A 15,787-nucleotide genomic window follows, 5' to 3' on the forward strand; every position below is an offset into this window, starting at 1 on the left:
GGTGGTCTTGCAGGCCTATTGGCCACGAAGGCCCTCTTCTCCCCTACAGCCTCCAAGCAATTTTCATATGAAGGACACAGCAGTGGGTTTTGCCAGCTCTTGCTCCGTGCACTCACCAGCTTCAGCCTTGAAGCCACCGGGGCTCAAAATGGTGGGAGCAATCCTTTCTTTCTCTCATCATGGCTACTCTTGCCTTCATGAACTCTGTAGGGTCCCTCTTCCTCTTCCCCTGAGCTTCAGCAGCCCCAGTTTGGCTGTGCTTGCTTTTTTGTAGTTGTAAATGGTTGATTTGTGGGGGAGAGTGATGCTGGGGACCATCTATTCCACCATCTTGACTGGAATCTCAGATAGTCATTGGCCTTTTATACACTTCTGGGGCTTTGCAGCTATACCTGGGCTTTGTGGAAATTCTGGCCTGGGGCTGTCTTTATAGCACACTGTGCCCCTTGAAGTTCTGTCACCCTGACCATTTTTTACTGGGCCTGTGCTGATTGGAAGGCAGGTCAGCTGCTCACTCTGTACCTTGATGTTCTCCTGGTGAGCCAGCATCCCTCCCACACTCCAAATACTTCTCATGGGCAGGTCCCTTGTGATGACTTTACCTGCCTCTGAGTGGTTCCTTTCTTAGGTTGGCTGCAGCTCCTCACTCAGTGGGGGTCCATGGAAACTCTGTCAGTGGTCTTCTTGCTGCCCTGGGGGCTGGTAGGGTATGCAGTGAGGCCCTTTTCTCCCCTGCAGACTCCAGGCAACTTCATGCAAAGGGCTCAGCTGCGATTTTTGCTTGCTCCTGCTCTGTTTGTTGCTGGAGCTTCTTCCCTCCTCCCACAGGGCTGGCCCTTAAGTGATGGGCTTGAAATGGTTAGAGAGGTTTTTTTTTTCCCGCTCACTGGGGCTTCTCCAGCCTTTATGAACTCTGTAGGTCTTTCCTCTCTGTGGGTCTCTCCTCTTCCCCCAGGCTCCAGCAATCCCAGGTTGGCAGTCTTTGCTCTTTAATAGTTGAAAATTTGTCAATTCTTGAGGGAGAGAGACGCTGGGGATCTTGATGATGTCTTGGATTAAATTATGGTGTATCCACCCAGTAGGATCATATACAGTATTAAAAATGGTGATGTGTTGTAGATTTATATTTGTTGCCATGGAAATAGGTTCTCAATGTGCCCCTTTTAATTTCTTTCTACAATAAGTAATTGCATACCTAATAGGACCTCATTTGTATAAAACTGTGTGTGTGTGTAAGTGTAGACAGATTTCTGGAAATAAGTACTCATTAAAGTGTTTATCTCTGGATGGTGGTCTATTGGGAATTTTTTTTTGTACTGTCGGTTTTCTTTGTACTTAATATTTATCATTTTTATGCTTGAAGATGGAAAGTTTTTTCCCCTTATTGAACAAATGAATATGTCTGATTTATTCCTTCTGCTTGTTGATTTTGTGGATGATAGGAAATACAGCCTTTAGGCTAGTACTGTATCAAGTACTACACATGCCTAAATCTAACACTAGTATAGCAAGGTTTGTAGAAGCTTTGTAATGTAATACCTACGAGCCATGGTTTGGGATGCTCTGTTAGTGCTACTGAAGTTACCCAGGAACCAGTTGAACTGCTACTGATAGTCTGGAAGCTCTGAACTCCAGAGCCCAAGGCATTGACTGAAATTTTTATCACCACACCCTGCTGTATGTAGTTAACTTCCTTAAAGAATAAATCAAAGAACAAAGAACAAATCAAGTTTGAGCTGTTGTTTTGATTTTCTTTGAATTAATAACAAAACCATCTCAATTTATTGCACACACCTGTCCTTGTTGATTGAAGATAATAACATTAGTAGTCAGTCTCTTCTCTGCATCTTTTCTCAAGTCCTCCTCGGTTAGGGTAAATGATCTTTCTTCGTTAACCAAGAAAATTAATTTTCGTTGGCCATTTAGGAGATACCTCCTGTATGTCAGATACTGACTTAATCACTGGGAGGGGGGGGCGATAAAGTTCCTGCCTTGCAGAAGTCTCCCTCTGTAGTGGAGTAGAGGAACAGTCAAGGGTCCTTTTGAGTGAAACATGCTATAGCAGCACACAGGAGGGCTTTTGACTTAGACAATGTGTTTCTTGGGCTTGGGCTGTTCAAGGAAGATTTTCCATAGAAAGTGACATCTGAACTGAATTTTGGAAGGTTAAGTGTGAATTAGCCAAGTCAAAGAAAGGGATGTGAGGGTGATCAAGGTAGAGACAAAGATCTGGAGGCATGCAAAGGTATGGCACATACTGGGAACTGCAAGTCGATGGGCTTGGTAGGAGACAGTGCAGGCAAAAAAGTGAGGCTGGAGAGGCCAGATCATGAAGGGTCTTGTCAGCTGTCAGAGTCTCTTCCTCTGGGCTTTCCTATAAATACAGCCTTTGTTCACTTAAGCTGGGAATCTTTGACTCATCTTTGCCTCTTCAAGATTCCCTCCCTTCGCATAATGTTATTCCTCATAATTAGGCACCAAATCCCATCAGTTTTGGGAACTTAGATTGAAATGGAATAATGACATGCTAGGTGCAGACAGCATTCTTCAGTGCACACTGTGACTTACTCTTTTTGATTTCTAGAGCTTAGCGCAGACTCACAGGTCCTTAGCAAATGTTTAAGTGAATGGGTTAAAGGGAAGGAATTCGAAAGAGAAAATGTTTAGTATTTTTACACGTATAACTCTTCTGTTCTCCATTTCATTGTAGAAATAATAATAATCTAATAATGATAATTCTAATAATCTTGGGCATCCCAGTTGAAAAATCAACTTTTGGATAATTAAAAGCCTTTAAAATGAAACCAGGAAGGTCTGTTAGATTAGTATACTGGTGGGCAACTAAAACAACAACAGTAGTAATTAGGGAAGAAAAGTGCCAGACAGTTTTTAGCAATTTGATTTCAATGAATATACACCAGTTTACGTAGTGTGTGTGCCCTTTTTCCCTCTAGCTGAGGTTGATCTTCTTGTGGCTATCACAGTAGGGATTAATTTTTTAGTTAGAGGAAAAATCATGAACATGTATGCTTATTGCTTTTCACTTGTCACAGTTAATAATGTGGGTACATGTTTTCTTGAACTTATGGGTATGTTCTGCATTTATTTTTGGTTCTGTTGAATCAAAATATACTATAAAAGGAAGGCTGTACATAGAGATCGTTAGCATAACAATTAGGCATTGTTTTATTGAAATAATTGTGCCATTTTGAAAGCAAATTATGTATCTGAGGCATATCTGTGAAGCTGCTTTTATGATTATCAGCCACACAGCTGCTGTGACTATTGTCTTAGTGGAAGTGAATTTATTTTTATGTGGGTCACATAACCAGTAACTGAACTTTTATTCTTGTAATTATACGAGACCCTTATGAAGACAATATTGTAATACAATTAAAAGAGAAGTGTCAAAAAGTGTTTTCATACATTGTGGCCCTAAGGAGAGCAAGGTATTTGCTATCATACAGAACTAGAATGATAGCACTGTAATATAATCTTACTTCTGCATATATTTGTTTAATATTTATTAAAGCCCCTATAAAGTTAGGCGTAAATTGGCTAAGCTCACTCCCTTCCACTGCCAAAGTAAAAACAGATGTATGGGTGTTCTAGCACAGAAAATAAGACATAAAGGTATGCAGTATAAACCAGAGGTCAGTAAACTTTTTGTGTAATGGACCAGATTGTAAAATTTTAAGCTTTTCAGGCCAAGACGAAAATCAAAGATATTATGTAGGTACTTATGTTTCAAGAGAGAAAATAGTTTTTCACAAATTTTTAATTGATGAAATTTCAAAATATAATAGTTATTGGATACTTTTTTTGTATACAATTCTAATAAGAGGGAATTCTTTCTAGGGGGTTGACATTTCACTTAATTTTTGATTCTACGTTATTGTTCCATATTATCAAATCAGTTGCAGATGTTCATCTGTTAATGATATGTTACATGTCATCTTTTTTTCTTACATGTCATCTTTGAATGTGACTTTTCCCCCAGATAAGTGATGTGCATGGTATAACTTTGTCACTATTATTTGTAGGGTGCTGAGCAGCAGTGTGAAGTAATTAGAGGACCCGATAAGGTCTTTGCTGCATGTACTTAATTCTGCCTTTGTAGCACAAAAGCAGCCATAGACAAGGAGTAAATGAATGCGCGTGTCTGTGTTCCAATAAAACTTTATTTAATGGATACTGAAATTTGAATTTGATATAATTTTTATGTATCACAAAATATTATTATTTTGATTTTTAACCCCCAAACATTTAAAAACATACAAACCAGTTTTAGCTCATCAGCCATACAAAACACAGGTGCAGGCCAGATTTGGCCTATTCCCCAACCCCAGATATAAACCATGAGAAGTCCCAAAATCTAATGCAGTAATTTTTATATTTTTCATTACTTTATAATTTAAAAAATTAATAACTTAAGTTTTAAAAGTGCTTCTACTTTTTTATATCTTTTCTCTGACTATATTCTTCCTATAAAAATTCAAATAGTACAAAAATGCCTAAATTAGAAATTAAAACTCTAATTCTGTCCCCAAAAGGTTAGGTGCGTATTTTTTCTGTATTTTTTCTATAAATATACTAGTACACTTACATACATCTAAATACTTTTTATTTTTTATTTTATATATTTTTTGTCTTTTTCGTGACCGGCACTCAGCCAGTGAGTGCACTGGCCATTCCTTTATAGGATCCGAACCCGCGGCGGGAGCTTCGCTGTGCTCCCAGCGCTGTGCTCCCAGCGCTGTGCTCCCAGCGCTGTGCTCCCAGCGCTGTGCTCCCAGCGCCGCACTCTCCCGAGTGCGCCACGGGCTCGGCCCTAAATACTTTTTAAAACAAAAGATGAGATCATACATTTTGTGAATATGTGAGGACTTGCTTTTTTTCCACTTAATTTATTGTGGATGACTCTTTAGACCAGAATAGGTAGACCTGCATGTTTATTCTTTTGTATTACTCTGCCATAATGAATTCAGTCACCTTCTCAATTGGGCATTTTGTTGTTTCTTATTTTCTGCAATTCATTTTAAGTGCTCTTTATAAATAATTAAAATCTTAAACTTGATCATTCATTTTGAAATAATTTTGTATGCCACTTTGAGATTTGGAGGGTCAATCTTAAAGGATTGTACATTGAATATACTTTTAATGTCCATTTATCGAGAGAACATATTTTCCCTTTTCACTGGCAATTATAGGGGTAAAGCTAGTTAGTTACTTCTAAAAGAAAACTGTGCATAGATTCATTTTCCAGTTAAATCACATGTGTGATATTGATTGCTACTTAGTTTAATTTGATGTCTCAAAACTTGGTTTGCATTGTTAAGTTTTCATAAATGAAAAATTATTCCATTATTGCATAGAAAGCTGAGATTTACAATGTTTTAGTTTCATATACAGTGAAAACTAATTTTTTATAGTACAAATAGTTATTGCATCATCCACTTTTTTTTTTTTTTTTTTTTTTTTTTAATTTGGCAGCTGGCCGGTATGGGGAACCAAACCCTTGACTTTGGTGTTATAAGGCTGTGCTCTAACCAACTGAGCTAACTGGTCAGCCATGTAAACTACTTTTTTATATGTATTTTTCTTCACATTACTTTTAGATTTACTTTAATGCTATTGGATCATTTTGCTATTGAAATTTGCATTGAATGTCTTATAATTAATATTCATGTATTGGTAAATACCACCTTCATTTGCTTAGAAATTAAATGTACCTCTGTTACAAGGTTGGTGGTTGGTTCTTTCAGTTGATTTGGTTTATGTATCTCCTAGGATAATCTCAAAGGCAAGGGTTCAATGAGAAAGGTGTTAACTTATCTTGAGAGCTATCTTTTGGGCTGGTACTAAGTTATCATGAAGCAGCTGCTTTATTTATTACACTCTCCTTTGTGAAGGTTTCTGTTAGTGTACAGAATAGGATGATCACTAAGTGCCATATTACTTTTAAATGTTAATATTAAATAATGTGAAAGATTGTCAGTATTTTTTATATGTTCCCATGATTTTCACCTTCCTGTCTTATTTTCATTATGCCCCCTAGTTCCCTGAAAAATGTAAAACAAGGGTTTAACTTATAAACAAAAGGGACATCTAGATAAAAATTTGTTGACTACTAGGTGTACATTAATTCTGTAGAAAATTCATGAGGCCAGCCATAGAGATTTTGATTTGGTAGGCATAGGGTGAGGGCCAGGACTGTACATTTTTAATGAGGATGCTAAAATGATTCTGTTGCTCTGACACATAGTTTGAGAAACTTCAGATGTGTGAGCCTGCTTTGAGATTCTGTATACATACCATAGCATTCAATTTCCTGTAGAACTGAAGAGCAGGAATTGTTTTGGTTCTCTCATGGATAGAAATTTGATAGGCATAGAATTGACATTCTAAAGGGAGGCAATGTGAATATAGTGGAAAGAACCCCGAGAAACCTGGATTCACATCTTAGTATTACCATAATTAGCTATTCAACAATAGGCAAATAACTTCTCCATGTACCAATCCACCTCTTCCCTCCACCCCATACCTTGCCATGCCCCATTTTACAAATGAGGATAATACCTATTTCATAGGATGTGTAGTATCACAATGCTGGTGTTCAAGTAACCCTTTTAAGCACAAGAGTAGTGATGCTGGCAATTCATATATGCCAAAGAGAAGCCGTAAAATGTTTAAGTGAAAAGGTGAACATTCTTGACTTAATAAGGAAAGAAAATGAATCATGCTGAAATTGCTTCGATCTACAGTAATTGTGCAGAATGAAAAAGAAATTTGTGCTGGTTTTGTTGTTGCACCTCAGACTGCAAAAGGTACAGCCACAGTGCCTGATAAGTGCTTATATAGGATTTGGTCCTGTCCATAGTTTCAGGCATCCACTGGAGGTCTTGGGACATATCCCTTGCACATGTAGCAATAAATGTTTTCCATGTTGCCTAAGTTCCTATTCATAAGTTCCTTTTCATCTCTTGTCTCTTTGTGCTGCTGTAAAAAAATTTTTTTTTAAATTTCCCAGCTCATTAATTCTGTATTAAGCTGTATTACTCTTCTGTTTAATCCATCCATTGAGTTTTAATTTTAGTGAATATATTTGTTTATTTTAGAAGGTCTTTTTTTTTCTTTTCATATCTATCAGGTCTTTTTTTTTCTTACCTTAGGACTTACACATGTACTTGCTTAGAGTCTTTATTCAGATGCTGCCTTCTTAGAAGTCGGACTTATGGTATGCACAGCTTGCTGCTGAAGGTAAATTCTAGGCTAAGGAATGAGGGTTCTGAACTTATTTGTAGGTGTCAGTAAAAATTTGTTTTCAATTTTTAAATGGGAGTTATATGATGTGACATTAGCTGTATTTTTTAGGTAAGCCTGCAGCAGGGGAGAGTTTTTTGAACATATATTTTGTTCTAAAGCCTATGATAACATTTTTTAAGGAGTAGGTTAAATTATCACACATCTCTATTGAATAAATTTGAAAATCATACTTTCCAAATAAGTGGCTAATTCAGTAATTGTTCGCAAATTGACTTTTTTTTTTTTTTTTAATTTACTGAGAATGGTGAATATAATTGTCCTTTAAACAGTTTTTTTTAAGAAAGCTAATTTCATGTGCTGGCAGTTTGCATTTAGTAACAGTGTTTAACCAAATTTGATTATCTTAAATTCTATGTATATTGAGTCTCTTTTTTAGTGAGTATTTTAATTTATTGGTCATTAAACTCAGGTCATGATATTTGCCATATTCTGCTTTGAGTTAGAACTATTATTGCCTTTTCATACAGTTATTTCACTGTTATTGCCTTTGCACACAATTAATCTTTAATAAATGTTTATAAATTGAAATAATTTTGACATTATTATTTTATGACTTGAAATAATTTTGTTAATCAGTAGGTAATAGATAATAGGAGATAATAAATAGGTGGAAAAGGGGAAGTCAGAGGAGAAATGTGCTTTTTTTCATTTATTTTTCTAACAGGCTGTATTTACTCTATAATGTACATTATTTCTTTTATATCACCTCTAACTTCCATTACTTACACTTTTTATTTTTAGTTTACATCTAAATGCATATCCAGTAACTTGAAAAGGGAAAGATTTTTGAATATGTGCCTTCAATTATAGTTCCTGTAGCTTGGTTAACATGGTATTTACAGTCTATTTATTGTAATAAAATCATACTAAGATATGTTTTACGGAGCTGATTCAAGTGGAATTTTACTTGTAACTTTATCTTAGCTGCCTTATATCCTTTTTGTTATAAGCAGGGATATAATGATAAATAAGTATTTTATATATTGTACCAATTTATTCTTAAAACCAAGATGAACATTTTTTAGATGGACAGATATACATTTGTCTTATTTTCTGTTTTTTTTAATAGAGATTATTGTAGATTCACATCAATTGTAAGAAATAATACAGAGATCTTTTGTGCACTTTGCCCAGTTTCTCCCAAGGATAACATTTTGTGAAACTGTAGTACAGCATTATACCCAGGGTATTGACATTGGTACAATCCACTGATCTTATTCACATTTCTTCAGTTTTACTTGTACTCATTTGTGTTTGTACATGTGTGTTGAAATCTACATTGTTTAATATCCTGTGTATATTTGTGTATCCACCACCACAGTCAAGATAGTGAATAGTTCCATCACTACAGAGTTCTCCCCGGTTGCCCTTTTATAACAACACCTACCTCTCTCCCGACCCCTCACTTTCCCTCCCATGTCCTTAATCCTTGGCAATCCCTAATCTTTCCTACATTTATAAAATTTTGTCATTTCAAAAATGTTATATAAATGAAATCATATAGTATGTAATCCTTTGGGATTGACTGTTTTCACTCAGTATAATTCCCTGGAGATTCATGCAAATTGTGCATATCAATAGCTTGTTCCTTTTTATTGCTTATTTTTGCATATTTAAGTTGGAGAAATTCTACATAGTTTAAAACTTAGTTTCTGCTTTGTTTCCTTCTTAATCTGTTTTTTTTAAATAAATATTTTTGTCTTAAATCTAGGTGACAAAACACGACCGCCTTCCTCTAGCCCTTCCAGTATTATCCGACGCACTTCCTCTCTGGATACACTCGCTGCTCCATACCTTGCTGGTCACTGGCCTCGCGATAGTCATGGGCAAGCTACACCTTGCATGAGGGACAAAGCTACACAGGTAGGTTTATTACAGTTCTTATTTTACTCTGTAGCCATTTCTTAAAATATCATTTCTTATACCCTGTGTTCAAATTCTTGAAACATTAGTGTATATTAGATTACCTGAGAAGCTCTGTTGTCTCTCAGCCACTTTTCCTTTCTTGAGTAAGCCTAGGATTCTGAAAGAATACAAATTTCCAGTTCTTTACTATTTGATTGGTATTCCTGTCCTTTCCTTTTTTCACATGTTAGATCAGATTTCTCTAAGCCAATGACTCCGTACATTGTTTTTTAAACAGGCTGGGCTGTAGTGTAACAAATGGAGGATTACATCATGGAATCCTTTAAGACAAATAGTTTCTTGATTGTGTAACTGATATATATGTTTAAATTTTGTTTTACTGAGCTAGAAACACTTAACATGAGCTTTACCCTCTTAACCAATTTTTAAGGGTACAATATTGTACAGAAGCTCTCCAGAACTTATTCATCTTGCTTAACTGAAACCTAATGCCCATTGATTAGTAACTCCCCATTTATCCTTCTTCCACCCCCTGGCAACCACCATTCCACTCTGATTTTATGAATTTGACTATTACAGATATCTCATATAGGTAGAATCATGCAGTATTTGTCCTTCTGTGACAGGCTTATTTCACTTCACATGATGTCCTCAAGGTTCATCCATGTTGTCATATATTGCAACATTTCCCTCTTTTTTAAAAGCTGGATAATATTCCATTGTATATATATAACACATTTTCTTTATCCATTCATCTGCCAATTTAGATTGTTTCTGCACCTTGGCTGTCATGAATAGTGTGCTGCAGTGAACATGGTAGTGCTAATATCTCTTCAAGATTTTGATTTCAGTTCTATTGGAATTGCTGGATCATCTGATTGTTCAGTTTTTAATTTTTGAGCAACTTCTATACTGTTTTCTATGGTGGCTGCACCATTTTGCATTCCTATCAACAGTGTGCAGTGGTTCCAATTTCTCCACATGCTCACCAACATTAGTTTTCTTTTTGATAATAGCCATCCTGAGAGGTGTAAGGTGATAACTCATTGTGGTTTTGATTTACATTTCCCTGATGAGTGATGTTGAGGGTTTTTTCATATATACCTTTTGGCCATTGTGTGTCTTCTTTGGAGAAATGTCTATTTAAGTCCTTTGCCCCTGGGATATTAGAGGGGTTTCTTATGTATTTTGGAGATTAACTCCATATTAGATACATGGTTTGCAGATATATTCTCCCATTCTATAGGTTACTTTTATACCCCTTTGTTTCTTTTGCTGTGCAGAATCTTTTTAGTTTGCTGTAGTCCCACTTGTCTACTTTTGCTTTTGTTACCTGTGTTTTTGATATCGTATCTATTGTCAAGACCAATGTCATAAAGCTTATCTTCTGTTTATTTCTAGGAATTTTACAGTTTCAGGTCTTCTGTTTAAGTCTTAAGTTCATTTTCGTGTATGGTCTAACTTCTTTCTTTTGCATGTGGAAATCCAGTTTTCCCGGCATCTTTTGTTGAACAGACTATCCTTTCTCCATTGGCACTCTTGTCGAATATCAGCTAACCGTAAATGTGTGGATTTGTTTTTAAGCTCTCTCTTCTGTTCCATTGATCTATATGTCCTACGTGTCTTGTCTTTGTGCCAGTACCATGCTGTTTTTATTACTGTAGCTTTGTAATACATTTTGAAACTGGGAAGAATGATGTCTTCAGCTATGTTCTTCTTTCTCAAGATTGATTTGGCTATTCATGGTCTTTTGGTTCCACATGAGTTTTAGAATTTGTGTCTGTAAAAAAAAATGCCATTGGGATTTAAATAAGGATTGCATTGAATTTGTAGATAACTTTAGGTAGTACAGACATTTAACAATATTAAATCTTCCAATTCATGAACATGAGATACCTTTCCATTTTTCTGTATCTTTAATTTCTTTCATCAGTATTTTGTAGTTTTCAGTATACAGGTCTTTCACGTCCTTCGTTGTGTTTATTCTTACGTTTATTTTTACGTGTTTTATTCTTTTTGGTGCTACTATAAATGCGATTATTTCTCTAATTCCCTTTTCAGATTTTTTCATTAGTGTAAATAAATGTGTCTGATTTTTGTATTGTGATTTTGTATCCTGCAACTTTACAGAATTTATTAGTTATAACAGTTTGTTTTAAGGAGTCTTTAGGTTTTTATATATATAACATCATGTCTGGAAACAGGAACATTTATTCTTCCTTTCTGATATGAATGACTTTTCCATCTCTTCTTCCCTCCCCCTCTCTCTTTCTCTCTCCCTCTCTCTCCCTTCCTTCCTTTCTTTTGCCTAATTGTCCTGGCTGGGCCTTCAATACTGTATTGAATAGAATTGGTGAGAGTGGGCGTCCTTGCTTAGTATTTATCCTGAAAGGGTGTTGAATTTCGTTAAATGCTTTTTTTATGTCTATTAAGATCATCATTTGATTTTTTTTCTTTATTCTGTAAATGTGATTTATCACATTAATTGATTTTCATATGTTGAACAATTCTTGCATACCAGGGATGGTGAATAATTCCACTTGGTTTTGATGTACAATCCTTTTAATGTGCTATTGGATTGGGTTTGCTAGTATGTTTTGTTGAGGATTTTTGCATCTGTATTTGTCAGGGAGTAACTAACATTTTTAATCTTGTTAAAAATAATTTTGAGAATATACCCCAATTTTCGATAACTTTTACAGTGCCATGTGTATTCTGCTTACTGATGCTTTCCAGCTTCTCTAGTTTAAGAATACTTTTCCCTCCCACAGTTTGCCTGGATAACTCATACTCTAATATACATAGTATGTCCTCATTCCATAAAACCTTGCCTACCTACTTCCCCTGTCCTTCCAATTCTGTGTTAGGTGCCTTTCTTAGAGGACCTCTGTCATTACCTGAGATCATAATTGGCTGTTTATCCCTTTCCCCCTAGAAAGAGCTCTTTGAGAATAAGAACTATGTTTCCTCTCTAATTCCAATTCCTAGTCCAGTGTCAGACACATTAGCAGATACTTAATAGCTTTCTAATATACAAGAAGAGACTAAACAAAATTGAAACATATTTAATTAAAACTCAATTTTATTTTTTATTAGTACCTAAGAGTGTCCTATAATCAAGACATGGGTTGAGCAAAGCTATTATCTTTTGAATTAGGAATATAAGTAAAATTACTTAGCTAAGTATTTTTTTCCTGTCTTGAACTTCTTTTTTTTTTTCTTCATTGAAACATAATTAATTATACATATTTGTGGTATACAAAGTTGCCTATCAATATTTGTGTAAGATATGTGATGGTCAAATCAGGATAGTTAATTTATTCATCATTATAATACATGATCGTTCTTTGTGTCCATTAACCAATTTCTTGCTGACCTCTGTCCCATTCTCTCCCCCACCCCCCAATAGTAACCACAGTTCTCTTGTCTTCTTTGGGAATTTCAACATATTACTGTGATTGTTTGTTTCTTTCTTTCCTTCTCACTTTCTCTTTCTTTTTTGTTTATTTACCTGTTCATTTTTTACCTCCCATTTATGAGTGAGGACATGTGGTATTTCTCTTTCTGTGCCTGGCTTATTTCACTTAACATAATTTTTTCCAAGCTCATCCATGTTCCTGGGAATTTGCAGAAATTTATTCTTTATTATGGCTGAGTAGTATTCCATTGTGTATATATTCCACATTTTCCTTCTTCAGTCATCCATAGATGGGCATTTAGATTGGTTCCATATCTTGGCTGATAAACATGGGAGTGCAGGTATCCCTTCAACATGATGATTTCCATTCCTTTGGGTATATACCTAGTAGCGATATTGCTATTATTTGAGAAACCTGCATACTGTTATTTATAATGGCTGTACTAATTTACACTCCCACCAACAATGCAGAAGGGTTCCACTTTGTCCACATCTTCACCAGTATTTGTTATGTTCTTTTAATTAATTTATTTATTTTTATTGAATCATAATTGATTTACATATTTTTGGGATTCAGTGTTGACATATGTTGATCAAATTAATATTACTAGTATGTATATTGTTGCAAATTGCACTTATTCTTTATGCCCCTTGTCCAGTCTCTCCCTATCCCTCTCCTCCTTCCACTTCCCACCACTGATAACCCTAGATTTCTTCTCTCCCTCTGAAAGAGTAATGGTTACTCTGTAGATTTGTTGCCTAGATGATCTGTCCAATACTGAAAAGTGTGTTCAGGTCCCCCGATATTATCATAGAGCAGATGCTTCTTCTGTCACTCTGGAATGGGCTTTGTGGAGAAAGACATCCTCTTCTTTTATTTGGTCTCTGCTGGTGACTCTCCTTGTGTCAACGCTCTCCAGTGGCTGGTGGACCATCTGCATGGCGGTTGGACATATAGCCACTTTTGTGGCAGCCATGGTGGCTTTGGTGGGCCATCCACATGGAGGTGATGTTTTTGGCATACTACTTGGCACTGACGGTGTGCCTGATTGTGGGCAGGGGGTCCAGTCCCTGGCTCCAAGGCCAGAACTAATTTTTTCTCCTTTGCTTACTTCTAAAATGGGGAAACTTCCGGTGGGAACCAATACTTGAGCTATGTTGTTAGCTAAATTGCTGCTTTGCTGCTGTTTTCCTAGGGAAGACTTTTTGTGCAGCTTAGGGTTTAATGGTTGACTTTATAGTTACTTCTGGCTCTCTAGAGACCCTGTGTGCCTGGGTTTTGTGGAAACTGATCTGGGCCTGAATCTTTTCATCAAACTGTACCCCATGCAATTCTGCATTCTCAACCAGTCTCTTCTAAGTGGTCCTGCTCTGATTGCGGGGCAGATGGGCTGTTCTGTGTCCCTGTATTCTTCCAGTGGGCATGTCTCCCCCACTGCCCGTGCTACAAACACTTCCCATGGGACAACCCCTGTGCTGGTCCCTTGCAATGACTCACCGGCCTCTGAATGACTCCCCTTTTTCAGCTGTTCTGGCTCCTCACTGCTGCATGGGTCCATGGGAACCCTATTAGTGGTCTTGCTGTCCTGGGGGCCACCAAGGCCCTCTTCTCCCCTTCTGCCTCCAAGCAGTTCCATCCAAAGGGCACAGCTGCGGCTTCTGCCAGCTCCTGCTGCATGTGTTAAGCAGTTCCAGGCTTAAAGCAGCCATGGCCTGAAACAGTCCAAGCAGTTTTTTCTTTGTTTCATTGTGGCTTCTCCCCTTTCATGAACTCCATAGGTCTCTCGTCCCCTTCCCCTGAGCTCCAGTGGCTGCAGCTTGGCTGTTGCGACATTTTTATAGTTGTAAATTGGTTGTTTGGCGGGTGAGAGTGACACTGGGGACCGTCTATTCCACCATCTTGACTGAAACTCCTTATTCTCTGTCTTTTTGATACCAGCCAGTCTTACTAGTCTTTGTCCACTTTTTAAAACTGTATTATTATTATTTTTTTAGTGTTAAGTTGTTTTGAATTACTTGTATATTCTGGATATTAATCCCTTGTTGATTTATAGTTTGCAAATATTTTCTCCCATTCTGTAGATTGTCTTTTCATTCTGGTGATTATTTCCTTTGCAGTGCAGAAGCTATTTGGTTTGATATAATCTCATTTGTTTATTTTTTCTTTTGTTGCCTGTGCTTGTCTTTGCCCAGCCCTGCATCCTGAAGTGTTTCCCGTATGTTTTCTTCTAGGAGTTTTATAGTTTCAGGTCTTATATTTAAAGTCTTTAATCTATTTTGATTTGATTTTGATATATTGAGAGAGGTATGGGTCTAGTTTTATTCTTCTACACATGGATATCCAGTTTTCCAGCACCATTTATTGAAGAGGCACTCTTTCCCAATGTATGTTATTAGTGTAAGAAGATCAGTTGGCTGCAAGTATATGGATTGATTTCTGGATTCTTTATTCTGTTCCATTGGACCATGTGTCTGTTTTTATGCCAGTACCATTGCTGTTTTGGTTACTGTAGCTGTGTAACATAATTTGAAGTCAGGATGTGTAATGGCTCTGGCTTTATTGTTTTTGCTCAGGATTGCTTTGGTATTTGGGGTCTTTTGTTCCATATAGATGTTAGGATTCTTTTTTCTATGTCTGTGAAGAATGTCACTGGTATTTTGATAGGGATCACATTAAATCTGTAGATCCCTTTGGGTAGTATGGACATTTTCACAATGTTAATTCTTTCCCCCATTTAGAATGATATTGATGGTGAGTTTCTCATATATGGCTTTTATTATTTTATGGCTTTTATTATTTTCATTCTATGCCTAAGTTGTTGGGAGTCTATCAGGAAGGGATATTGAATTTTGTCAAATGCACTTTCTGCATCTATTGAGATGATTGTATGGTTTTTGTTCTTGATTTTATTGATGTGGTATATCACACTTATTGATTTGTGTATGTCTAACCAACCTTGCATCCCTGGGATGAATTCACTTGACCATGCATGGTGTGTAATCTTTTTGATGTTCTGCTGTATTCCGTTTGCCAATATTTCCTTGAGGATTTTTGCATCTGTGTTCATCAAGGTCTGTAATTTTCTTTTTTTGTTGTGTCTTTGATTTTCCTGTCAGTGTGATACTGGATTCATAGTATGAGTTTGTGAGAAGGGCCTCTGTTTCAATTTTGGGGGA

The 15,787-nt window shown here is 36.4% G+C and overlaps 1 protein-coding gene across 1 annotated transcript in view; it reads left to right on the forward strand.

Moving 5' to 3' along the window:
• Window positions 1–15,787, forward strand: part of FAM117B (family with sequence similarity 117 member B) — a 112,410-nt gene that overhangs the window by 42,830 nt on the left and 53,793 nt on the right. The window contains exon 2 of the mRNA XM_063109381.1: window positions 9,038–9,189. Within this exon, the coding sequence (XP_062965451.1) occupies window positions 9,038–9,189 (152 nt within the window). The remainder of the gene's footprint in view (window positions 1–9,037; window positions 9,190–15,787) is intronic.

This window comes from Cynocephalus volans, chromosome 1 (genome assembly GCF_027409185.1).
Source record: "Cynocephalus volans isolate mCynVol1 chromosome 1, mCynVol1.pri, whole genome shotgun sequence".
NCBI classification, from domain to species: domain Eukaryota; kingdom Metazoa; phylum Chordata; class Mammalia; order Dermoptera; family Cynocephalidae; genus Cynocephalus; species Cynocephalus volans.